At 35.6% G+C, this 25,442-nt stretch overlaps 1 protein-coding gene across 4 annotated transcripts in view; it reads right to left on the bottom strand.

Moving 5' to 3' along the window:
* GOPC (golgi associated PDZ and coiled-coil motif containing) overlaps window positions 1-25,442 on the bottom strand; it is a 41,578-nt gene that overhangs the window by 5,140 nt on the left and 10,996 nt on the right. For 2 of the 4 annotated variants that reach the window (XM_082729433.1, XM_082729431.1), the window contains exons 2-8: window positions 15,999-16,163; window positions 14,445-14,468; window positions 11,141-11,316; window positions 9,962-10,127; window positions 7,331-7,426; window positions 5,705-5,869; window positions 2,873-3,053 (exon numbers count right to left, since the gene is read on the bottom strand). In XM_082729433.1, coding sequence (XP_082585559.1) covers window positions 2,873-3,053; window positions 5,705-5,869; window positions 7,331-7,426; window positions 9,962-10,127; window positions 11,141-11,316; window positions 14,445-14,468; window positions 15,999-16,163 — 973 coding nt within the window. The remainder of the gene's footprint in view (window positions 1-2,872; window positions 3,054-5,704; window positions 5,870-7,330; window positions 7,427-9,961; window positions 10,128-11,140; window positions 11,317-14,444; window positions 14,469-15,998; window positions 16,164-25,442) is intronic. The other 2 variants (XM_082729434.1, XM_082729432.1) reach the window with 1 other exon arrangement.

Raw genomic sequence — 25,442 nt, 5'->3', positions numbered from 1 at the left:
TAGTGAGCTATGAAGTATGGACACTTACTGAACAGTAACCAATGGATACATTTTTTGTGATTTGAGTCCATTAATAGTAACAAATCATAAAAGCATACATTGTGGTTATATGAGTCATATTTTAAGTGGTCTGTAGTTTACACAGGTGACAGAGAAGTCTTTTAGCCTCAGCTGCAAAAAAAAAAAAAAAAAAAGAAAGGAAGAAGCCTTCTGATCCAGACAGAAAATAGCAGAAAGGCTGAAGGACGATGAAATCGTAAGGAATGCAGCCCAAGAGTGTACAGTTTTGACATACTGCCACAATAGTTGTGTTCAAAATGTATGGGGAGAACACAACTGCTATTGCTGTCTACGTGTAGATAATTAATAAAATCCAGGTTTACCACAAAAACATTAGTTCATCAGTTCACTATATAACTCTATGCCAGAAATTCTCATCTTTGGTTTTCAAGATGGCCTCACATTCTTAGTTAGTACTGTGGATTCCAAAGAGTTTTGTTTATGTGGTTTATTAATGTTGTGTGAGTTAATGATGTTTACCATATTAGTAATTAGAATTTCTGAGAGAGCTAAAAAAAATTATGACTTATTTTCAATTTTGCAAAGATCCTTAAAGTCTGGCTTTAGGGCCACCTGGGTAGCTCAGCTGGTTAGGCATCTGCCTTGGGCTCGGGTCATGGTCCCAGGGTCCTGGGATTGAGCCCTGCATCGGGCACCTTGCTCGGCGGGGAGCCTGCTTCTTCCTTTCCTGCTCCTCCTGCTTATGCTCTCCCTCCCTCTGTGTCAAGAAAATAAACAAAATCTTTTAAAAAAATAAAGTCTGGTTTTATCGAAGATAGCTGTTTTTTTTTTTTTTCCGCCTCTGCTCAATCTATTACAAGTATACAAAAAGCTCACCCTCATAAAGATACACAGTTGGAAGAGGGAAGAGTAGTTTTAATAGGCTTTTCAGCTGTCAATTTTCTTCTTTGATATTATACCAAAATTGCTCGCCACAGAATTGAGCGGTTCACACTGTTATGTTAAAATCCACTTGTCTATATTGCTATTTGAATGACTCTTTTAGCCATGCAGGATTTTTAACATATTACACTGGTCTTTTGAATAATATTAGATCACTGAGTTATATAGCAATTCCAAAAGTTGAGATGTTTCATTTTTACTATATCAAAAAAAAATCACATTTATTAACATCACCACCAATCTTATTATATAAGTGTAGTGTTGGAAAGCTGTCAAGCTTATGGTGACTGATAAATGTCTTACAAAATTATCAATGTAACTTGAATGTCACTGGCAATAAACACTATCAGTTGTTTCCCTGAAATGATGGACTCATCTTATTCCTTTCATTTTTATTTTTTATTTATTTTTAAAAAGATTTTATTTATTTATTTGACAGAGATCACAAGTAGGCAGAGAGGTAGGCAGAGAGAGAGAGAGGAGTAAGCAGGCTGCTGCTATGCAGAGCCCAATGTAGGGCTCGATCCCAGGACCTGAGATCATGACCTGAGCCGAAGGCAGAGGCCCAACCCACTGAACCACCCAGGTGCCCCATCTTGTTCCTTTTGAAGAGAATGGCTGCCAAAGAGTCTGCACAACATAATTTGTCAGTCATTCTTCAAGTCAGAATTGTCTTCCATGAAAAAAATGGCCAGTTTAGCCAGCTACTTAACCACTTGAATGCTTTTCTTTGAGACCAGCATCTTGGTTCAGCATGCAGACTCAGTGCTTTACGTATACTTCTCATCTCATAACACACAATACAAAAAAGACATGCATTCAAGGGTCAAGATTTAATAAAATGAACCGTTTTACTATTTCATGAAACTGGCATTTTATTATTCTTTCTTTGTTTTTTACTCTGAGAAGATGGCAAGAAAGAAACAATGATTACTTTAAGAGTAGCACCACTGCCTTGATTCATACTAAGGAAACAGGAATTTACCCCACAGCTTTTGCACCATCAGTGCAAATATCAACTCAGGAAAAAAAAAAAAAAAAAAAAAAAAAAAACAGAAATAAGATTTTAACATTATTATGAACAGTTTTGCAGAGGGAGTTATTTATTCATTTGAGAGAGAGCACGCGCACATGAGTCAGGGGGCGGGGGGGAGAAGGGCAGAGGGAGAAGCAGAATCATTGCTGAGCAGGGAGCTCAGAGAAGAAAGAAGGTCTCAGTCGCAGGATACCGAGATCATGACCTGAGCTGAAGGCAGAGGCTTATCGGAATGAGCCACCCAGATGCCCCTATTATAAAGTTTTTATCTCAGGAATTCCCTTGAAGTCTTCAGGGACCTCCAGAGATTCACAGATCACAATTTAAGAACCACTGCTCTATGTACAAGAGAGAGCTAGAATTTCTCTGAACAATATGTGTAAATAATAGCAAAGGAACTAAACCAAAAATCCTCAAGATCACACATCCTGATTCTCATAATAATCATAAGACAATGGTCTAATAACATATTCATATTAGTCTACAAATCATTGTATTATGAAAGAAGAATCTGCATTAACACAGCAAGATGACAGTAAGATGTGTATCTACTCTAAAAGGCATATATATCAGTCTTTATTTCAGAATCCAGAACACTTGAATTTTTATTTTTTTATTTTTCAAGGATCATTTGGAGTTCAGTAACTGGTAATACACTTATCTTAAAGTCCAAGATGAACCTAAGAAACTTCTATGTAAGTAACATTTTGGCACAGTGACCAGTATGCAATAAAACTATAAGCAAAGGAGAGCTTCAATTTGTTAATGATGATTTCCCATCATTAAAAGATTATTACTGAAGAAATCTAAAATTTTGCATTTTAAAAGTTTGCTAATGATAAATACAATAATAACTTTTAGAGTAATTTTTACCTTGCAACACTTTGATTTCCCCGCTTGTGTCTTTGCAGCTAGCACCAGGATTACTCCCTCCCTCTAACTCATCAAGGTATAAACGGTAGCGATGTCCACTCTCATCTTCATACTCCACATTTTCATCATCAGAATCCACTTCGGGAGCCACATAAACTACTTCAAATTCAATCTCTCCTCTCTAAAGTTAAGAAAGAAAATGAGGAAATCAAGTTACTATAATTATACTCAGAAAATGGTTTCCAAATTCTTTGGGATGTGTAATAGGCATGAGAAGTAGTAAGTATGACTTCAAATGTAGCTCCTTTCAAGATAACAAATAATGAAATTCTAGACTCTCAAAAGATAGAAAAACACACAAAGGCCATCACGTCCAGACCAACCCCATGAATCCTAACTTCCTTTTAATAATACAGTAGCTCTTTGTATCAGTCACAGTGTTTTTGCTAACAGACCACTAAAAATGAATGAATGCTTAACTACTCAACTTAAAAAATTTTAGAACAAATGTTCAGTTTAGAAGTTATTCTGCCATTTTGTACTTGACATAGTGAATCCACCTAAGTGGTCATATTAAAGTTGCACTTAAGGGCATCACACAAACTTGTCCTTGACTAATTCAAGAAACCTCTAGAAAATGATTTCTTGTTTCTTACTGAATAGGTCTTGAGCCTTTACTTAACTTTTCCTGAGTAACAAAATGTTAACAGCAATTATTATAATAGTTATTTTATTTATTGTGCGAAACTATATCCTTAAATCCTCAGAATAACCCTACTATAGTACAGTCTCTTTTACATGAATGAGAAACCTGAATGAGCTTTGGAAAGAGCAGATAATTTTTCCAACATAATGAGCAAGTAAGTCAGAAAAACAAAAATTTGACTCCAAAGTCCTTGCTCTTTCTACTGGACTACATGTATCATATTTGGGGGTGCCTGGCTGGCTCAGTCAGAAGAGGCACATGAAGCTTGATCTCAGGGTTGCAAGTACATGATGAGGATAGAGATTACTTAAATAAATAAATGTAGTAATTGTACTGCTATTCTTTTTTTTTTTTTTTTTTTTAAGATTTATTTTAGAGACAGAGAAAGTGCAGGCAAGGGGAAGTACAGAGGGAGAGGGAGAAAGAGAATCTCAAGCAGACTCCCCGCTGAGTGCAGAGCCTGATGTGGGGCGGGATCTCAGGACCCTGAGGATCATGACCTGAGCCGAAGCCAAGAGTCTGACTTTTAACTGACTGAGCCACCCAGGCGCCCCTGAACTGCTATTCTTTAAAAAAAAAACTTATATTCAAGTAAAAAGTTACAGATTATTTTATGTTTAAAAAACATTCCAGGGAAGCCTGGGTGCCTCAGTGGGTTAAGCCTCTGCCTTCAGCTCAAGTCATGATCTCAGGGTCCTAGGATCCAGTCTTGCCTCAGGCTCTCTGCTCGGAGGGGAGCCTGCTTCCTCCTCCTCTCTCTCTCTCTTTCTGCTTGCCTCTCTGCCAACTTGTGATCTCTCTCTGTCAAATAAATAAATAAAATCTTTTAAAAAAATAAAAATAAAAAACATTCCAAGTCATTTAATAAGAGACTACAGTCACTACATACAAGTCTGGTATTTGCAAATTATGGCCTGCCTTTGCTCCAAAGAAAGCATGCCATTTTTCACTGTCACTTCCTCAGTCAGTATCTTTGGTGCGCTGCTTTCCCGGATGTTTATCTTTCAAAATTTTAATACACGCTTAGCATTTCCTTAAAAGTTTGTGACTGCCTGTTTGTATTTCCTTTACCATAGCTGCCATTCATCTCACTCTTAATGCCACCAGATATGGCCAAGTTGGGTTGAGAAAACACCAACTAAAAGAGGTTATGGTTGCATTTTGAGATCTCTCTTAGCAGATAATGCTTACAAATACCACTTGGGGGAGAGAGATGGACTAATGCGGTAGTCTTCCATAAAGTGAATTAGGTCCGTGGGTGGCAGTCATGCAGATAGATTTTAGGCTTAATATGAGGAAGAACTTCCTAAAAATCAGCAATGTACAGTAACAGAATGAACTACTTTATCAACAAGTCCCCCCTTTAATATAAATATTTAATTAGTGATACTGTAGAGATTTATACAATGTGTAGTTGAACCACATAAGCTATAAATTCACTTTCAACTTTGAGATTCAATTCTACATTGATGATCCAACAAACATCTCAATGTACTATCAAAATCTAATTTCTTCAACCTTCTTTTTGAAGGAAAAAAGGAAAACAAAACAAAAAAACTTGGTAGCAAATAAGACTTGTGCGTATGAATCCCAACTCTAATTTATTTTCTCTGCAACCTTGACCAAATCATTTAATCCCTAAGAACTTCAGTTTACTCATTTTAAATAAGAGGGTTGGGCTAAATGATTTCTAAGGACCCTTTCAGTTCTAACATTTACGTCTGTAAAATCAGTTGGCTTCTAGCATTATGTTTTCTATACCTTCTATTTGAAGTGTTTTAGTCATTAATGATGTTTTGCTTTCCAAGTACCAGGTCCTGTCCTGAGCACTTTATATGAATCAACATACATAATCCTTACAGTTTTCTGATAAGGACACCGTAGCAGAGCAGAGGAATTAAGTAACTTGCTTAAAGTTACACAGCTGTGGAAAAGGGCAAACAAAATCTTCTTCAGTAAATCTGGCTGAATGTCTTCTATAAAAGCCCCAAATCAAAGGGAACTAGTGTCTGTATAAAAACACTTTACTACTTGAAAAGCCTTAAGTACAGGAAGTATAAAATATTCAGTAAATTCGAGAAGAAACAATTGATAGATCCAATTTTAACTGCAAAACAGAAACTTACCTGCTGGGAAAGAATGGTTACAGCTTCTTTATGCTTTGTGTCCCTTAGGTTAACTCCATTAACAGCCAGAATAGCATCTCCCACGTGCAGTCCTCCACATCTATCAGCAGGTTGCCCTGGATGGATCTCAGAAATGAGAATTGGAACACCATGTTCTTTCCCACCCTAACCGGAAAAAAAAGGTGGTCAATTAGTTTACTCTTTGTATGTCATAGACTATTCTACTATTTTCACAATAAAACATCTTAAAAATACATTTCAGTAAGCATCTATCCTGTATAAATACTGACTAAAATATTATTTGCCACTTAGGTAATGGTAAATATATTATTACTAGTATCAAAGTTATCTCTGAATAAAATGATAACATACATATTTTCTAAACACATTCCAAATGTGCTTTCTAAAACACATTCGAAAGTCAAAAAAAAAAAACCAAACACCAAATGAAAAAACTATAGTCAGCTAAACTCTTTCAAACATAAATAAAAATATTTTACATATTAATAGTCCTTAGCACTACTAGATTTTATCAAATCTAAATCACTATATGACTTAGCATTATTTTACGTACTACAAAAATCACTGAAAGAGTGTAAGAATCTGAATTTCAGAGATATTAAAATATGAAAAATATGCAACAAAGAATTGATGAAATGCAGTTATTTGGTACCTTTTACTTTTTAGCTTGTGTTATAATTATTTGTGTATGCATATATATGCGTATTATTTGTGTGTATGTATACAATTGTATATGTACATATATATATATTGCTTGTGCGTGTGTGTGTATATATATAACATATATATATATGTTATTATTTCTTCTAAAATTTATGATCTTTAATGTCAGTGCATTCAAAAAGACAGGTAGGTATTCAATAAATACCTATTTACTGGTATAAACTTGACAGGTTTCTACCTGTCAAGGTATAAACTTGTACATAACTTGTATATAAACTTGACAGGCAAACTTCTTATGATAAAAAATATTTCTGTATTAAGCAGTACCAAAAAGCAAAAAAACTTAGGCAGTATCTAATTATTACCAAATGAAAAACAGGGTAACCCATCTTATTCATTCTTACTCTAAGCACTCTAAGGACAGCAAAATGACTCCAAATATATGTACTTTATAATAGCTGATCTCAGAAATGCTGCCCAAGACAACTGTTTATAAAGGCACCAAATTTAGAAAGGAAGAATATTTGGACTCAACAGCCACTGAAATCTGACAACAAAGAAAGGAGTCAAGAGAAAGGTAACACATACTCTAGAGAAAAGAACAATATAATCTGGAGTCATTTAACATAGAAGAAAACAATCATACCTATTCTCAAAGGTCCTAGAGGCAATCAGAGTATATTGTATAAAACTATAACCCCAGTCATAGTAACAATGCTAAATTATGCTTAATAAAGTAATAATTTTACTGAGGTAATACTTAATAGTCATTAGGAAGATTTACATACAAAAAGTTTACACAAAAGTGGTATTGCCCAGGGGAACAAATTTAGTTATTTAGAGAATATATCCAGAATACTTTGCTTCCCAAGGATGTCCAACACAGGAGCACAATTATCCTAGTTAACTACAGAAAAGGAGACTGGAAGCACTACTTCTTACTGTAATTGAAATGCCAAGGCCTTCATGATCTTCCTTAAGGAGAAGAACTTTTCTAATTGGACCAACACCCTGGCTTTTCTTTAAAGAGTCTTGATCCTTAATGGGGGGAAAATAAGAAGAAAAATTAGTACTACTTAAATGATATATCAAATAGAGTAAACCCAAGCTATATAACTCGCTTTTAGAAATCTTCATTAATTTCCTGGAATGGATACACAGTAAAGTGTTAAGAAAAAAATTAACAGATAAAATGGTAAAATGAAAATAGTAATTCCATCAATTTAGTGAAACAGATGGATGATTTTCTCATGTTTCTGTTAGTTTCTTTAATATTGATTCATCTCCTTTTAAATTATAGGACATTACAAAGGAAACTATTGCCAGGAATTTGCTGATAAGCAAGTATCTTCAAAAAATAAAAGTAGTAAGATGTTTATTTTTACTAGAAAATATCATAAAGATCATTTTAACTAATTTGCAGAATTAAAAAAACAAATTGCCAATTGAATCATTAATTACTTTTCATTCTGTTGAGCTCTGGAGTCTATCTCTTAAATAAAAGACTTTGCTCCATAATTAACCTTTCTCTGGTACCTTTACTTTTTCCTTCTCTGCTAAGTTCCTCCCCGTCCAGCACATAAACAAATTCTAAGCCTCTTCCAGCTTTGAATACCAACCATGTGAAAACATAAAACAAAATAAAAACCTTTAATTATCTACTATCTTCTTTAGCTACCACTCTCCATCTTCCCTTAACCTTCACACAAAGTTAATCCCTATGATATTGCCTCCCACATTCATTATTTCAGTCACTGTAATTAGTTAGGGTTTTGTGCCGACCTGTTCTATTAAAACTGTCTTCTCTACAGTCACTGGCAACCAACATGACTATATCCAATGTATAAATTTTAGTCACTATCCTACTTAAACACTGTGGAAAGTTGATACTGTTCACTAACCCCTTCGTGAAACCTTCTTTTCCTTGGTTTCTATTACATTACTTTACTAGATGGATTATATCTGACAGCTTCATTTCAGACTCCCTTCTTCAGTGATCCATGTCTTTCCCTCACTCCCTAGAAGTTTCTTTCCATCCCTGGCCTCCTATTTTTTTTATTTTCTATATACTTCCCTGGGTTATTTAATCAATTCCATAGTTTGGTTATAACAGATAGGTGATTTACCTAATATTTCTTCAACTCAGACTTCTCCTAAATTCCAGAGTCATATAGTCAACTGGATATATTTTGTTTGTCCCAATGGCACCTCAAATTTACATGTCGAAAACAAATCTCCTATTTCTCCCTCAAATCTTCCTTTTCCTCTATTTGCTTTATCAGTGAATGCCATCATCTCACTCAACTGCCTGCACCAAAAACCTATACTCTTCCTTCTCATTTACCCACATAACCAAAAGCAGTTAATCACCAAGTCTTCTTGATTCGTCTTCTTTATTTTTTTTAAATAGGCTCCACACGCAGTGTAGGGCTTGAATTCATGACCCTGAGTTTGAGAGTCACAAGCTCTACTGACTGAGCCAACCAGGTGCCCCCAACTCTTCTTGATTCTAATTCTCTCAAAGCTACCCTTCCTCTCAAATATACCCCCCCCTACATTCATCACTTTCTCCTCAGGTTACCACTGTGTCTTTCTCATGTAGGCCCTCTCCCAATATATTCTCTTCACTATGCCAAAGTAATCTGTCAAAATAATGTTAAATCTTGAGTCTACCATTTTATTAAAAATCCCATGATTTTCAGGAAAAAGTTAATAATCCTTTAGGTAGCATGAAATACCTTTTGCTGTCTAGCCACTGCTTGGAATTTAATGGTCCCCCATGTGCCAGAGAAGACAATGGCATAAGTGCTTACTGTAATCCCCACTCTTCTCTCACCAACTTCATGTACATGTCAATTCTTCTCACAATAATCTTTACAGAGGCAACAAATACTTGAACTTGTTTGAGGCCATGGTTTATCTGGTACTAAGACATGTAAGCCACTGGGAAGGAGTCAGACATGCTTTTATTACGGAAGGGCTTATATTTTCAGACAGGTGTAGTAATGAAATTTAATCAAGATTTATTCAGATAGAAAAGCCCTGTACACTGGTGGCTACAGATGCAGACAGTTGGACACAGATCTCAAATTCCATCTTAATTCAAGACCAAACAGGTGGAAAAAACTACAGTAGAATCTAGTTACCAAAAATTTCCTTTAAGAACTACCTCCCAAATACTGCCAATCTATTAATCAATTTACTTAAAAATATTTATTAAAATTAATAATTTTAAATTAATTATTAGTGACAAATTAGTAATGTTCTCTGCTAAGCTTTAAAAAACAATTTAAATATGCATAATCATGATCCAGGAAAATTCTGAAATTTGAGCCAAAGCATGAGCAATATGTCTTTGCTAGCAACAGTTCAGTTTTCAGAAATATCACTTTCAGGGCATTTCAGGGTAAGTCAACCAAGAACTTTATGTATCTATTCTAAATACATTTAATTCTACTTTCCCTTTTTAAATAATGGCTTTAAATACCACTAGAATAAAATACATGGTAAGGACTTCTGACTAAAGGAAAAAGGAAGAGACTGAGTTAAGAAAGAGTAATGAAGCAAACATACATGGCCTGGAGGGGCTTGCATTGGTCGCTTCAGGTCATTACGTCCTCTACAGGCTCTGATCACAGTTTTGTGACGATGCAAATGTATTTCAGCTTCCAGCTGATTCCACAGCTTATCATGAGCTGGTCCCTTCATATCTCGTCCTAGTAATTGTATTTGTTGGACCCTTTATATTGAGAAAAGAGTTAATTCAGTTAGTTTTTCATTATTATAATTTTTATTACAGAGAGAATTCAGAAAAACTACTGAACACAAGTAGCTTTTGCATAAACCTGTTAGTAATAAAACTAATCCCTTTAGGAAGCTCCTGAGTTCTCTGATTTGTAAAATACCAAAAGTCTGAAAAGAACAGATGTCTTTGAGAGAGAACTAATTTCTTTTTAAAAGAATGAATGAGACCTTTTCTAATCATATACTTAATTCAAATACATCTCAAAACAATTTTTGAGACTAATGTCAATGACCATGTTTCACGTCTTGCACACCATCAGGGTAGGTCAATAAACTCAGATACTATTGAATATTAGGTCTTTATAAGAGTCTAACTGTACAAAAACATTTCTTTTAATGAGGTTTTTTTTTTTTTACAAAATCATTATTTTAAATATGGCAAAAGTCAGAAAATGGTCACTTTAATGTGATATAAATTACTTTTATTTGCTCCACATCAGTTCTTAATGTGGTATCAAAACAATGAGTAAAAATGTATTTACCAAAAATAATAAATCACCAAAGTCTGTGAATAATTAACTTTAAAAAATTAATGCAAGCAGAACTCTGTATTATTATGATAAAGTCACTGCCATTCCAATGTGTTTGGAGGTTCAAAAAAGATAACATTTCAATAATCATAGAAAGAATTCCTTACGGAAGTCCTGCTGTACATGTGAACATCATCTTTTATGGTTTCGAGGCAGGAAATGGCTGAAAAGTGCAGATCTAGAGTTTTTAGCGTTTCAAAATAAGTTCCTATCAATGTGTGTGTGTAAACCAGAAACACTTATGTAGTAAAGCTAAATAAATCTGCAGTATATAATGCTATCAGTAAGAACAATAAGCTATACCCAACTATAAAATAACTCTAAAGATTAATGTTTCATTTACTACAAGAGGTAAGAATCAACATCATTAAATATCCAATTTGTTACCTCAGAGTACAAGGTACTCATTTTTACACACCTTCCTGCCAGTTCCTTATCCAAGTATTTAGCAGCCAGTCTTGCCCCATAAACTTCAGCCTGGAGAACAGCTATGTGTCTTCGAAGAGCTTCATTCTCTCTTCTCAACAACTTCACCTCAGCTTCAAGTTGAGCTTCTTTCATTTTTTCTTTTTTGTTTGCTTCAAGCTCTCTCTCCTATTTTCATTAAAACAAAAACAAATACAAAAAAGTGCAATACAATGAAAATACTCTTAAGGCTTTTCGGTAACAGACCATGTTCCTCAAAATACGCAAAAGCGCACACAGTCTATAATACCAACAATGAAAGCATGTAATAAAAGCTACTTCATTTCTATAAAATGGAACATAAAAACAAAGATGTGGATCCAATTCTTTTTAACTAGTACCAGAAGGTGTCGGGACCACTTCCACATAAGATAATTCCATGCTTTAGGGTACTTTGACACTGAGGATACGAAGAGAATTAGTCTTCTCTAAGCTCACATCATAATATACTAATAGGAGTGGCTTCAATGAATAATTACATCTGCTCTCTATTTCCTTTCTAAATATGTCTCAAGAAACTAAACTAAAATAAAAATAATCATTCTGGTGGTTGCATCCAAACATTTAATTAACTTTAACACAACAATTCTTTTTTGTTGCTGTTTTTGTTGATGTTGTTTTTAAACTTTTTTATTTTTTTAAAGATTTTATTTATTTATTAGGGAGATAGCACAAGCAGGGAGAGTGGTAGGCAGAGGGAGAAGCACGCTTCCTGCTGAGCAAGGAGACTGATGGGAACATGATCCCAGGATCCTGGGATCATGACATGAGTCAAAGGCAGATATTTAACAGACTGAGCCACCCAGGCATTCCTAATGCAGTAATTCTATAAACAAGTCAAAATCCTTCAATTATACAGATAGACTCTACAGCTGATTTACCTTAGAGGACTATAAGAAACTTACACTGCTTAAATCAGAACACTCTAATTTTTTAAAGAATATTTGATGGAAAAATGCTGGTAACAAATGCACTGAAACATTTACACATTAAAATTTTTTTCTACTTAAGCATATCTATGGTATAGATTATCACTGAATTTAGGGATCTGATTCATCTATCTGTCCATATACCAAAGTGAATGAAGTTAAAATATGAAAATGTTTGCAGAGGAAAACAGGGCCTCACCTGCCTTCTATGAGGTAGGTTGGACATTCAATTTTAGCTCTCATAAAAGGATGCCATCCCATATTCCACTTGGTGGATAGTCCATATATGTGAATTAAAGGTGTTAGCCAGAGTATAAAACCTCAAAATCTTTGCCATCCAATTTTTATCACGAGCTTACACATGAGAAATAATGCTTCCTACGTCTATTCCTATAAACCAGGGGTGACTAACATAAATGACTTCAGGGCCCAAGCACAAAACAGAGAGGCCAATACAAGACAAAGTAGAGTGGAAAATGGAAGGTACAAAATCCTGCCTAAAGGCAGTCAAATTCAAACACACACACACAAAATGTGGCTAAATAAAACTCTTCTGAAAGTTGAGATATTTTAAGTGTTAAAATATTGCGAGATATTTTAAGTTTTATTTTTGGATCAAGAAAACTATCCAAACATTGTAAACTTCCATTTATCCTTTCTCTGCCTTACAGAACTGCTTTTACCAACTCGCTGATACAGAGAATCTATAAATCTTGTGAAAATGTGGCTGTATATGTTGACGAGATGTGGAAGACACTGTTCACTATGTCCCTTTTGTGAGATAAATAAAGATCTAGCTCAGCACCAGAAAAAATGTTTCTCTTGAGCAAATGGCAAGTGATACTGTTTCTACTGTATGGGTACTGATGATTATAATGATTCCCCTTTTTATTATGAATATTAAGAAGCTGAGAAACAAATTTAAACAAACTTCTAACAATTCTGGAATATATTTTGGCACTAATTTAACTGTCTGCTTTGGTCTACTGTTTTGGCAACAGTATATCAATAAATGATACAGCTAAGCCTCAATATATGATATACTCAAATAAAAGGCAGTGAGTATCAGTCTTAAACACACATAAAAAATATACAAGCTAAAATGAATAATTACCAAATGGCAGATATATTTATCACCTCTTTGATTAAAAATAATTTGTTGTTATTATAAATAGAGGAAAACTAATTATCAGGCTTTTTCAACTTCTGTAAAAAAAATAACTATTAGACCATAATTTCTAGATACTGTTTTTCAAGATTTTGAATAATTTAGAATCCTCCTTTTACAACAACCTTGGAATTATTAAAATCACAATTTATTTCAGAACCTATTTCCTAAAAGGCAAGTATCAGTTCCAAAAAAAAAAAAAAAAACCCACAGTTTAGATGACATGAACAAAAATCATTTTAATGAAATTTACTTATGTTAATCCTATTTGTTTCAGAAAAAGAATTCCAGAAGAGCAAGTATTCTTTGGTTTATGGACTAAATAAACTTTATGTTGAGAAGTATCTACTTAAAATTACTTCGATGAGCTATTTATACAATATTAATGAAATCTAAGAAATGCCTAAGTCACCATTTTGCTTTCATGATTCAAACCCCTAATGAATCTGACAAACACTCAGGCCTGAAAATAATATTTGCAAGCACAAACAGGTCTAAGAAAACTGAAGTTAATCACTTTTTGTTTTAAAGAAAAAATATGTATCTTTCGTTAAACTGTTTAATAGAAGCTCATTTTCTACTCAGAGAACCACAAGAAATAAAGCCATAAGACAAACTGGAACTTGATTAGGTTAGGATAGTGAGAAAGTATTAAGAATTTATATATTGATATTTTCTAAAATAAGTTCTGATAAAGAGTTTCAAAAATCAGTTGTTTCAAAAGCCATACCATTATTCCAAGACTGCTAAAAAGTTACAATACATGCAGTGGGTGAATAAGAAACCAACATGCACATTCTTTCTCTGGGGATAAACTCAAATAGAAAAAGAGGAAAAACCTAGATCTGCTTAATGTAACTTCCAAACACTCAAGTGAGAAAACCAACTGCTCTTTTGAAGCAGAGGTCTGAGCAAGTTACAAGGCTCAGAAGTTGTCAATTATTAATGGGTTCTGCAAATAATGGTTACAAATCCCAAACAAAATAAAAATCTTTAACAACGAGCAGTGAGAAAAGAGCAAACTTTTCAGGTACTGGCAGATTTAGAAACTATCATGAATATCATTTCCAAATACAAAGTGACAACATGTAATATGCAAGTAAGACACTAAGAACACTTCAGCATGACATACTAACACAAAACAGAAACAACATACTTACCAGCTCCTCCACAGAGGGGAGAGACTTAAGATATAAGAAAAAAGTTTGATAATTAGAAAAATATCAAATGAATGTATCTAGTGGTCTAATCATTATAATGAAAATTTCTGTATGCTGAACATCATTGGGGTAAAAGTTCATTAGAACAAATATACTTGCAAATCCATAAGCAATAGTAACTCTATAGTGTTAGATTAAAACTGCTTGTTTCACCAAAATTCATCAACTTAACTGCTTCAGTGCCTTTCCACTATAGCACCCTGTTTCAGATCTAATGTTAAAACTGAAAGTAAATGCTTTTCTAGTGAAAAAGTACACTGTTTCTCAACGTTACCATCAAACATCCCAAAGAAGCAGCGAGAAATCTGACTCATTTCATTTAAACAGAACAAGGTTACTAACAAGATTCATAGAATTTCTAAATTTAAAACGTTTAAATAAATACTCAGTTAAATAAATTCTAACATCAATATTAGAAACCCAATCAAATGAAATTAATGGAAATCAAGTAAAACTTAAAAATGTATGACTATCATCATCATCATTTCATCTCCTGGCTCTCCCAAACTGTACCTGTCTTATTGCTGTGTCCTACAAACAAGTGTCTGGCACACAGTACACACTTAATACACAGAGATTAAGCTGAAATGAAACTTTCAAATTTTCTACTGAACCAACCTGTTTTAAGAGGGCAAAGGTTAATTATGGAAAATGTCTATAATGAGTATTATACAAACATTAAAGAATGTTCAGTGGCAAGAAAAATGCTTATAAGAGCAACAGAAAAAAATGTGCCATCAGTTCGCACCTAATTCCATTTTCCCCTTCTTCCATAAGGAAGGGCTCCAGATTGACTGGAGATGGCCATGTGACCAGCTAAGAGGCTGAAATGCAAGCTGGGGTTGCCAATGAGATGGCTAACTGGACGGGCAAAAATCGCTGAGAAGGATTTCATGAAAAGTTCTTTAAAGAAGGTTAATGCAGCCTGGAAGCATCCTTTTGCCCTTAGATTCTTCCTTCTTCCTGCCTGGAATGAAGAAATCCTAAGGATGGAAACCATGAGCTAAAAATGGCAGACTACAAAACTACAAACTACAAAAAGCACCTGGATATACCTAGTTATCTATAAAGCTATTATACCAGCTCTAGACTACCTATATCAGACTCAGGAGGAAATAATTTGTACTACTCGAGAATAATCCCAATGTTATTTGGCTTTCTGTTACATGCAGCAGAACTTAATCCTAACCGATCCAATAGGGCAAAAATTATGTTTACAGGTTATAATCACAAATACCTTTAAAATATATTTACACAGATACTTTCAAATAGGAAAACAATCCTATTCTAAATATCAACTGCTTATTGGTATTATCCCTTTTCACCCTCGCTAATAAGACTGTGGATGATCGTAAAGACCTTTACATCTACTGCGTTTTTTGAATTTCCCACAATGAGCATATATTACCCTCAATTTTCAAAAGCCTCATTAAAAACTGTCTTCTTCACCTTCTAAAATACATGTTAGCATATGTCACCTACTAAACTACTTACCAGTTTTGCCTTAATGGTACCAGAGTCAACACTCTGACCAGTCTTAGCATGGAGCTGAAGCTGGATAGAGTGCAGTTGTAAAAGCTGATCGTGGACTTCTTTCTCCAGCACGACTTTCTCTGCCTGGGTCTCTGTCAGCTCAGATTTCAGATCCACCAACTGTGCCTTATAAAAGAACAACAATAAAAACCATCACGTAAGTTAATTTTATTTTGACTCTAATAATTATTTAAAGATGACACAGAGAAACTACCTTTAAAATGAACAGATGAACTGACATCCAACTGAACAGTCATAAATTCAATAGCACCGTGCTCTTCCAACTGAGCCAGCCAGGGACCCCCACCTCCTAATACCTCCTAATAGCACAGAATGCTACTTCCATTTTACGTTGCTTATTTGAAGAGGGCTTTTCACTGTCTCACCTTTACCTACGAAGCTTACAAAAATATAGAGATATGGGATGGTTCATCATCTTCAGGGATAACGTGTGCCACAGTGGTCCATTAACATTAATGGTATAGTAAAGGAGAGGCAAGTGGCCACCCCAGAGAATATGAGCCCACACCAACCAACCCACTATCTAGTAATTACTTCAGGTGCTAAGGTGGGAGCCACTGAGGTCACAATGGGCTTAAATATCAGAGTTAAGGGTAAGCTACAGTTCTGCTATAGCAAAACAACTCCTCAGAACCACTTATACATTCAAGTTGAAGTTTTTACTTTTCACAACTGGTGTGTTTTACAATTGCACACACGATATGTTTCTTGTGGGTCTGGTCTTCCCAACTGGCCAACAGATTAAAGCTCAAGGAAAGGTCTGATTTTTCTATTTAAATGCAACATAATTGGCCTAAGCATCAAGGGGCTCAATGAGAAAAGAATTGTGGGAAATATCTTTAAAATTATAGATAATTATTTATGTCTTGGAAAAGCTTTCTTATCAACTTAGGTGATCTAAATGCAAGCCCACTAAAGAAAAATGTGGCAAGTTACAAATATATTTAGAATTGGTCATCCCAAGAAATTCAAAGCAAAGAAAGGTTTAAAGAGGAAAGAGAGTTCAGAAGTGCTTCGAAGTTAAATGACAAGGATAAAACAAAAGTAGTAAAGCAATCTAGAGATGGAAAGAAGACTAGCAGAGGCAGAGAGAAACCAGAAGCAACTTAGGTAAATTCTCTGGGTTCAGCAACCAAAGGACTAAAATACATCTCTGCATCCCAACTGCACCAATCAGTACCTAGTACACAAAAGATGTTCAGGAAGTATCTTTAAGTTGAAATGAATGCTAAGACTAGCCCTGTGCTTCTAGATAAATCACTCTGTCCCTCACTGGTTTCCCTAATTTCAAAACAGGGATAATATCCATCGCGTTGACTATTCTCATGAGATTATTAATCTTATACATGAAAGCACTTACTACAATACGAAGATGTTATTATCAAGGAGATTAGATTACTCAGAGAAGTTTTCTTCTCTGAGTAATGCTCAAACTGCCCAAGACTGGTTAGGAACATGAAGCTGGATAAATGACTAGTTCTGGATGAAAGACCAAAACTAAGATTTATTCTCAATGGAAATCATTACATGCTCTCAGTGACATTTTTGGTTTTGTTCCAATCACAGCTTTCTTGAGATATAATTGCTGAACAGTCATAAAATGCACTTTAAAGGTATACGATTAAGGAGCACCTGGTGGCTCAGTGGGTTAAAGCCTCTGCCTTCCGCTCAGGTCATGATCCCAGGGTCCTGGGATCGAGCCCCACATCCGGCTCTCTGCTAGGCAGGGAGCCTGTTTCCCTTCCTCTCTCTCTGCCTCTCTCTGCCTACTTGTGATCTCTCTCTCTGTCAAATAAATAAATAAATTCTTAAAAAAAAAAAAAGCGTATACAATTGAGCAGTTTTTAGTATACTGCATAGAGTTATACAACCATCATCACTGTATAACTTTGAAACATTTTTTTCCAATGCCATTTTAGCAACATGCTATTTGCAGGAAAAGTGAAGACAGGGACTTCACCCTTTATCAATACCCTATTGTAGCTTTTCAAATGATGTTATCATGGGAACACTGGAAATGGAAATAAAGCATTTCAGGATGCTGAAAGGAAATTGTTGGCAACACAGACTGGATGTAAAGTGGAGAATTAGATCAACAATGACAAATACTTCAAACTTAGAGAATACTGAAGCCATTGAAAGAAATAGCAAAATCAGGATGGTAGCTTATTTAGACTTGAGGGAGTTAGATCTAAGTTTTAGACATGTTTGTGTGTTAGCCATGATATAATCAATAGGAACTATGCCACAGAATGTTGGAAATTAAAAAAAAAAAAAAAAGGGGATAAATTGGGACTAGGAAGCACTGAGAAGCACAGAGATAGGAATTTATATCCAAAGACTGAATTAGAGGGAAAACAGATGGCCAAGGACTGGGGCTTGGGTAACAACCAGAGGTAAAAGAAAAGAGGTGGCATGCTATAAATAGAACCATAATGTTGGGCACCTGGGTGGCTCAGTGGGTTAAAGCCTCTGCTTTCGGCTCAGGTCATGATCCCAGGGTCCTGGGATCAAGCCCCACATCGGGCTCTCTGCTCAGCAGGAAGCCTGCTTCCTCCTCTCTCTCTGTCTGCCTCTCTGCCTACTTGTGATCTCTATCTGTCAAATAAATCAATAAATCTTTAAAAAAAAAAAAAGAAACTATAATGTTTTATAATGTAAACACTGCTGTATCTTGCCTGTGTTACTTCTTGGAGATCGCTCCCTATCAGAAGAACTTCCTCATTGCTTCTTATAATATTTTTATTCATGTATAACATCAGAGAAGTACACACACAATGAATTCCAGAAAAAAAAAAAAAAAAAACATGTCTACTGAACTACCATCCAGATGAAGAAACAGGGCAGTATTAGCACTCGAGGACTCTCCTTGTGGCTCCTTCCTAATAACTACCTCCACTTTCATCCACAGACAGAATTATTAGAGTAATACCCTGAATTCTAACACCACAACTAATTTTGCCTGTTTCTGAACGTTATATAAAGAGAATCATATAGTATGCATTCATTCATGCCTGGCTTTTGCCTTAAGCTTATGTTTATGAGATTCATGTTTTGTATAGCTGCAGCTCATTCATCTTCACTACTATATAGTATTCACTAAATGAAAAGACCAAAACTTACCATTCTTTTTGATTATTTATGCTGGTTTCCAGTTTTTGACTATTAAATTGATATTTGTATAAACCTGTCTTTTGGTACATATGGAATACAGTTCTGTGCAGTATATATCTAGGAGACAAAATGCTGGTTTACAATGTATGAGGACATTAAACCTTGGCAAATAAGGCCAGTTTTCCAAGTCATCACGCAACTGACATGCCCATCCTGTATGAGAACTCTGATGGTTTTACATCCTTGTCTTCACTTGGTACTGTCAATCTTTTTACTTTTAGCCATTCTGGTAGGAAAGCAGTAGAATTCCATTGTGATTTTAACTAAACCTTCTTGATTACTAATAAGGTTAATCACCTTTTTCATATGTTTACTGGCCATCTGAATAGCCTGTTTTGTGAAGTGCCTATCAAGTCTCTTGCCTATTTTTCTACAGGATAATCTATTTTTTTCTTCTTCTTGCAAGCACACACTCTCTTTCCTCCTCCCTCCAAACACACACACACCATTATGAGTAGGGGAATGGGCAAAAAAGGGGGATGAAGGAGAATGAAAGGTACAGGCCTTCAGTTATAGAATGAGCAAGTCACAGGATGAAAGGTACAGCATAGGAAATATAGTCAATGGTATTATAATAGCGCTGCATGACAGATGGTAGCTACATCTATGCTGAGCAGAGCAGAGCATATAGTTGTACATCTGAAACTAATGTCACATTGTGTATCAACTACCCTTCAGTTTTTTAAAAAAGATTTAAATGCTAAAAGAAATAATTATGCTAGTAGTTGACTCTGTTCTTTGAATATAATAAACATACACAAGAGATTAAAGTAGGACATCATTTCCATTGTCTTCTAAAAGGGTATGTAACAGTTTTCACACAGTATCTTTCACAGATACTCCTACTGAAAAACTTAGAAAAGAAAAAAAAAACTTACATGTATGATCAATGTCTTATAGATCTTCTTCCATTTAACAAAAATATGCCTACCAAAATAATTATAAACCTTTAAATTCACCTGTTACCAGACAATGTTCAGTGTATCTTGAAGATTGCTCCTTTAAAATACAAGTAAGTCTTGTGGCGCCTGGGTGGCTCAGTCAGTTAAGCGTCTGCCTTCAGCTCAGGTCATGAGCTCAGGGTTGTGGGATGGATCCCCGCATCAGGCTCCCTGCTCAGCAGGGAGTCTGCTCCTCCTTCTCCCTCTGCCCCTTATCTTGTACTCTCTCTCATACACTCTATCTCAAATAAATAAATAAAATCTTTAAAAATGTCTATCTAAAAAGTGCTTCTTTAAAAAAAAAAAAATCAAAAACCTATAGGTTTTTATAGTCTTTGAAACAAAGTGATCACAAAAGGAAAATAAATATTTGAGAAATATACACTCTTTTTGAGCAATATGAAGATTATAATAAAGTGAACCTACACTTAAAAATAGTTTAAAATAAGCTATTTAATCTATCACAACCCTTACCTCTTTTTTCATTACAGTGACTTTCATTCTGAATGTCTTATTTCTTTATACTATTGTCTAATATATTCCTCCATGTAGATTGGGCATATATTCCTGTATGTAGATCTGTTAACTGGAAGTTAGATCTAAAGGTTTAATTAGGGTGCCTGGCTTGCTCAGTCAGTAGAGCATATGACTCCTGATCTTGTGGTTGTGTGAGTTTGAGCCCCATGCTAGGTGTAGCAATAACTTACAAATTAAAAAACAACAAAGACAAAAAAAAAAAAAAAAAAACTACTTCAAAGGTTTAATTAGATTTACTTAATTAAATCTTTGTGATAGGGGGTATATTTTGTATTTCAAAAGGCATATACTGCTGGTAGTCCCAATATGATTTATCTTTCAAACCAAAAACCTCATGAGTTATTAATAACGGAGCAAAACTCCTAGAGTTAAGAAAGAAGTTAAAGGAGCGCCTGAGTGGCTCAGCCGTTAAGCATCTGCCTTTGGCTCAGGTCAAGATCTCAGGGTCCTGGGATCAAGCTCCACATCGGGCTCCCTGCTCAGCAGGAAGCCTGTTTCTCCCTCCCCCACTCCCCCTGCTTGTGTTCCCTCTCTCACTGTCTCTCTGTCAAATAAATAAATTAAATATTTTAAAAAGAAAGAAAGGAAGAAAAGAAGAAAGGAAGGAGTAAGTTAAAGAGGCATAAGTGTTATTCATTAATTAATTTGGCAGACTAATATTTAAGTCAGAAACTATTATAAAAGGGCAAGGAAAACAGAGTAGTACATGGGCCTTTTGAGTGTGGCATATTACAAACATGAACCTAAGTCAAATAATTTCTCAAGAGCTGCCCTACTTAAAAAATAAATAAAAATTCTTTACAGAGAGAAGATGAAGATATTAAAATTTGAAGCCCAGGCTCTCTATCTGTCCTTGTTCAACAAATAGATGCATCTTCTCGTGCAGTGCCGGCTGGGATTTGGATTTGGCCATCCTGGGCACCTGGGCACCAAGACTGCTCTTAACTCTGGCAAAGTCGAAATTGTTACCATCAATGACCCTTTTACTAACCTCAACTAAATGGTCTGTGTGTTCCAGTATGACTTCATCCATGGCAAATTCAATGGCACAGTCAAGGCTGAGAACAGAAAACCTGTCATCAATGGAAAGTCCATCTCCATCTTCCCAGAGGGAAATCCCTCCAGCATCAAATACGGTGATGCTGACACGGAGTATGTTGTAGAATCCACTGGTGTCTTTACTACCAAGGCTCAGGCTCATTTGAGGGGTATGGCCAAGATGGTTATCACTTCTGCCCCTTCCAATGATGGCCCATGTTTGTGATGGACATGAGCCATGAGAAGTATTACAACTCCCTCGAAACTGTCAGCAATGCCTCCTGTACCAAAAACTGCCTGGGCCCTCTGTCCAAGATCATTCATGACAACTTGGGCAACATGAAAAGACTAATGACACAGTCCTTGCCATCAATGCCACAAGAAGACCATGGCTGGCGCCACTGAGAAGCTGTGGCGTGATGGCTGAGGGGATACCCAGAACATCACCCTTGCTTCTACAGCCAAGGATGGAGGCAAGGTTATCCGGAAGCTGAATGGGAAGCTCCCCGGTTAGGCTTTCCATGTCCTCACCCCCAACGCACCAGTCATGGATCTCACCTGCTGCCTAAAGCAAGCTGCCAATTATGATAATATCAAGAAGATGGTGAAGCAGGCATTGGAGGACCCCCTCAAGGCATCCTGGGTTCCAGTGAGGACCAGGCTGTCCACTGCAACTACAATAATAGCACCCACTCGGGCGCCTGGGTGGCTCAGTGGGTTAGGCCGCTGCCTTCGGCTCAGGTCATGATCGAGTCCCACATCGGGCTCTCTGCTCAGCGGGGAGCCTGCTTCCCTCTCTCTCTCTCTGCCTGCCTCTCCATCTACTTGTGATTTCTCTCTGTCAATAAATAAATAAAATCTTTAAAAAAAAAAAAATAGCACCCACTCTTCCACCTTCAGTGCTGGGAGTGACACTGCCCTCAATGACCACTGTGTCAAGCCCATTTCCTGGTATGATAATGAATTTGGCTACAGCAACCAGGTGGTAGATCTGGTCCACATGGACTCTAAGGAGTAAGAGCTCCCTGGACCACCAGCCCCAGTGAGAGCACAAGAGGAAGACAGAAGCCCTCAGCTGCTGGAGAATCCTTGTCCCAAATCATCCCCCAAAAGAATGAGAATCTCTTGATCTTTAACAAGTTTCCATCCTAAACCCTTTGAAGAAAGAGAGAGCTTAAAGGAGCCCTACTTTGTCATGTACACCAATGAACTACACTGTAGATACAGTAAGAAATAAAATAAAATAAAAGTCAAAACCCAATTTTATTTTTCAAACTTTCAAAAGTATTTCAAATTTACTCTAAATTTAGTAATATTTAAGTAACTTATTTCTTATCCATGATAAAAGCATTTTAGCTGCAAAGAAAAGTCACTGATATATTTTATGTCAAGATTAGAAATTTCCATATTTTATTTAATGGTTAACTTCCTAATATCACCAAATTTTAGAATTTAAAGAGATCTCAGAGAATATAAAGACTATGATTAAGACATTACTATTTACATAATAACACCAAGGCCAATCAAAATTGATTTTATATCCAGGGCTACCCAACTGGTCAGCAGCAGAACAGCACTTTGAACCCAATTACTCACAGGGTAAGACAGTGGAAGTGTTATCAAGCAGCTGGCCACAGAGGGAAAAAAAAAATGTGTTTCTATAGCTATAATACATATGTTTAACTTACTAACAATATTCACAGTTACCACAAAGCAAGCATCTATACACCATATGGCAGGCATATACACACCATACATTATCTCTAATTCTTACTCTCCAACTTTTTTCTTAGTAGTTAAGGAAACTGGAAGTTTAAAGAGTTTAAATGATTTGCCCCAAATCACATAGCTAATAAGTAACAGACTCAAAATCAGTCTGACCATAAAAAAGCCTGAGTATTTTTCACCTGTCCTACTTTGGCAACATTAGAACAAGAATAAAAGTTTAAAGAAAACAGCTGATTTCAACCTTCACCTCTTACTTAAATTTTCAAGCAAGAGCCCAAAAATGCTTTAATAAGCAAAGCCAAAAACAGTAAAAACTATGTTAAATACAGTCTTAATCTGGGAAACAAACTTTTCACGTTTCCTACTTTTGATCTTGAAGATTAATGTACAGAAAAATAAAATAAAACTGATCATCAAGACATTCTTTCCGTAGACAGTAAGGATAAAATGATCTTCTTCTAGGAGAGTCCCGGAGCCTTACTTAGGACCATGACCTTCACTATACCCAAGCAATTAAATCAATCACTGGTGGGATTTCTTAAAGCAGCGATTCTCTGCATGTGGTCCAGGTGGAATGGAGTGTGGAAACAGATGAAAATCAAGTAATTCATAAAGTAGGAATAAAATATTCCCCAAAAAGAAAAAGAGAAGCAGTCTATCTAAACAACATCAGTGCATTATCATCACCACTTATTTGTATTTAATGGAGCTGTTACTTTTCTATTTCTCATCTCACACTCTTTCAAACACCCAAACTTTTCCAAAGAGATAATTCCTTCCTAAAATAATCCATCACTACTGGATTCCACCGTGCGGCACCAAAATCAAAGGAATTTTTTATTTTGAGTTTCCTATTTCTCCACTTTGTCTAGATCCTAATACTCTGTCCATGTTATCTTCTGAAAATACAAACAGTTGTACTTTTTTCTTTCTAAATATAACCTAGTTTTTATTTTACGGGCTTATGGATAAAACTGCCAATTAATTTCCCTTAAGCACCCCTCAAAAACCTCTAGTCAGGGAGAGGATCAAACTAAGAAAAGAAACTAGCAAACATCATCAGTCATTAGTTTCCACATGTCATTCAGCTCTCTCAGTAACACATTTTAGAGGGCCCAACCTAAGAACCGAAACAAATCAGGTAAAGCATCTTTATTTTGCATATGAAGAAACTAAGACCCAAAGAGTTTAGGTGAGTTGTCCCAAATTACAAATGGCATTAAAACACAGACTTCCTGAGATCCTGTGTAATCCTGGCAGTAACAGAGAATTGGTGGTGAAGTGGCCCATGAGCTCCAAATGAGATCACATCCCCAAATCTCAGACAGACAGGGCTTTAAGCAAGAGACTCAGAACATTCCTCATCTGGCCCACCACTGCCCCCACCCCACCCCCACAGGGACTCATATGTATGCACAGAAAGACACATAAGCAAGCACAGACATGCATGCACGCAAAAGCATACATTCCCCAAGTTGTTTAAGAATTACAAAGAGTTGACTCCCAATAGCAGTTTAATTATAATGAACAATAGCATAGAAAGCTGCTGATAAAGAAGTAAATACATTTATTTCACATTTACCTATGAATGTTTCTACACCTTCTGTTTTAAAGTATGTGTACAAAAGGTAATCACTAAAAGGAAACAAGTATGCTTTTCAATATATATTTTTTAATGTTTGAAAATGCAGTTTACAATGGAAGTGGATTAAAATTTACATCTCTAGCAATTATACCATTTAATACCAATATCTAAAATTGATCATCTTCTCCCACCTACTTCCCAAAAGGCTTTAAAGCTCATAGGATAAATAAATGTAAAAAATAAACATACAGAGATGGCAAGATATCACTATAAAAATATCCTAATAGTGTTTATTGTGTATCAAATTTAATACAAGTTTCCTATAAATAACTCTTTGTCTCATTAAAAGAAGCAATGTCGTTTTATGTGGTGAGACTCTCT

The sequence above is a fragment of the Mustela nivalis genome (assembly GCF_964662115.1).
Source record: "Mustela nivalis genome assembly, chromosome: 5".
Taxonomy (NCBI): domain Eukaryota; kingdom Metazoa; phylum Chordata; class Mammalia; order Carnivora; family Mustelidae; genus Mustela; species Mustela nivalis.
Note: the sequence above shows the minus strand (reverse complement) of the source record. Positions and strands in the feature narration are given on the sequence as shown.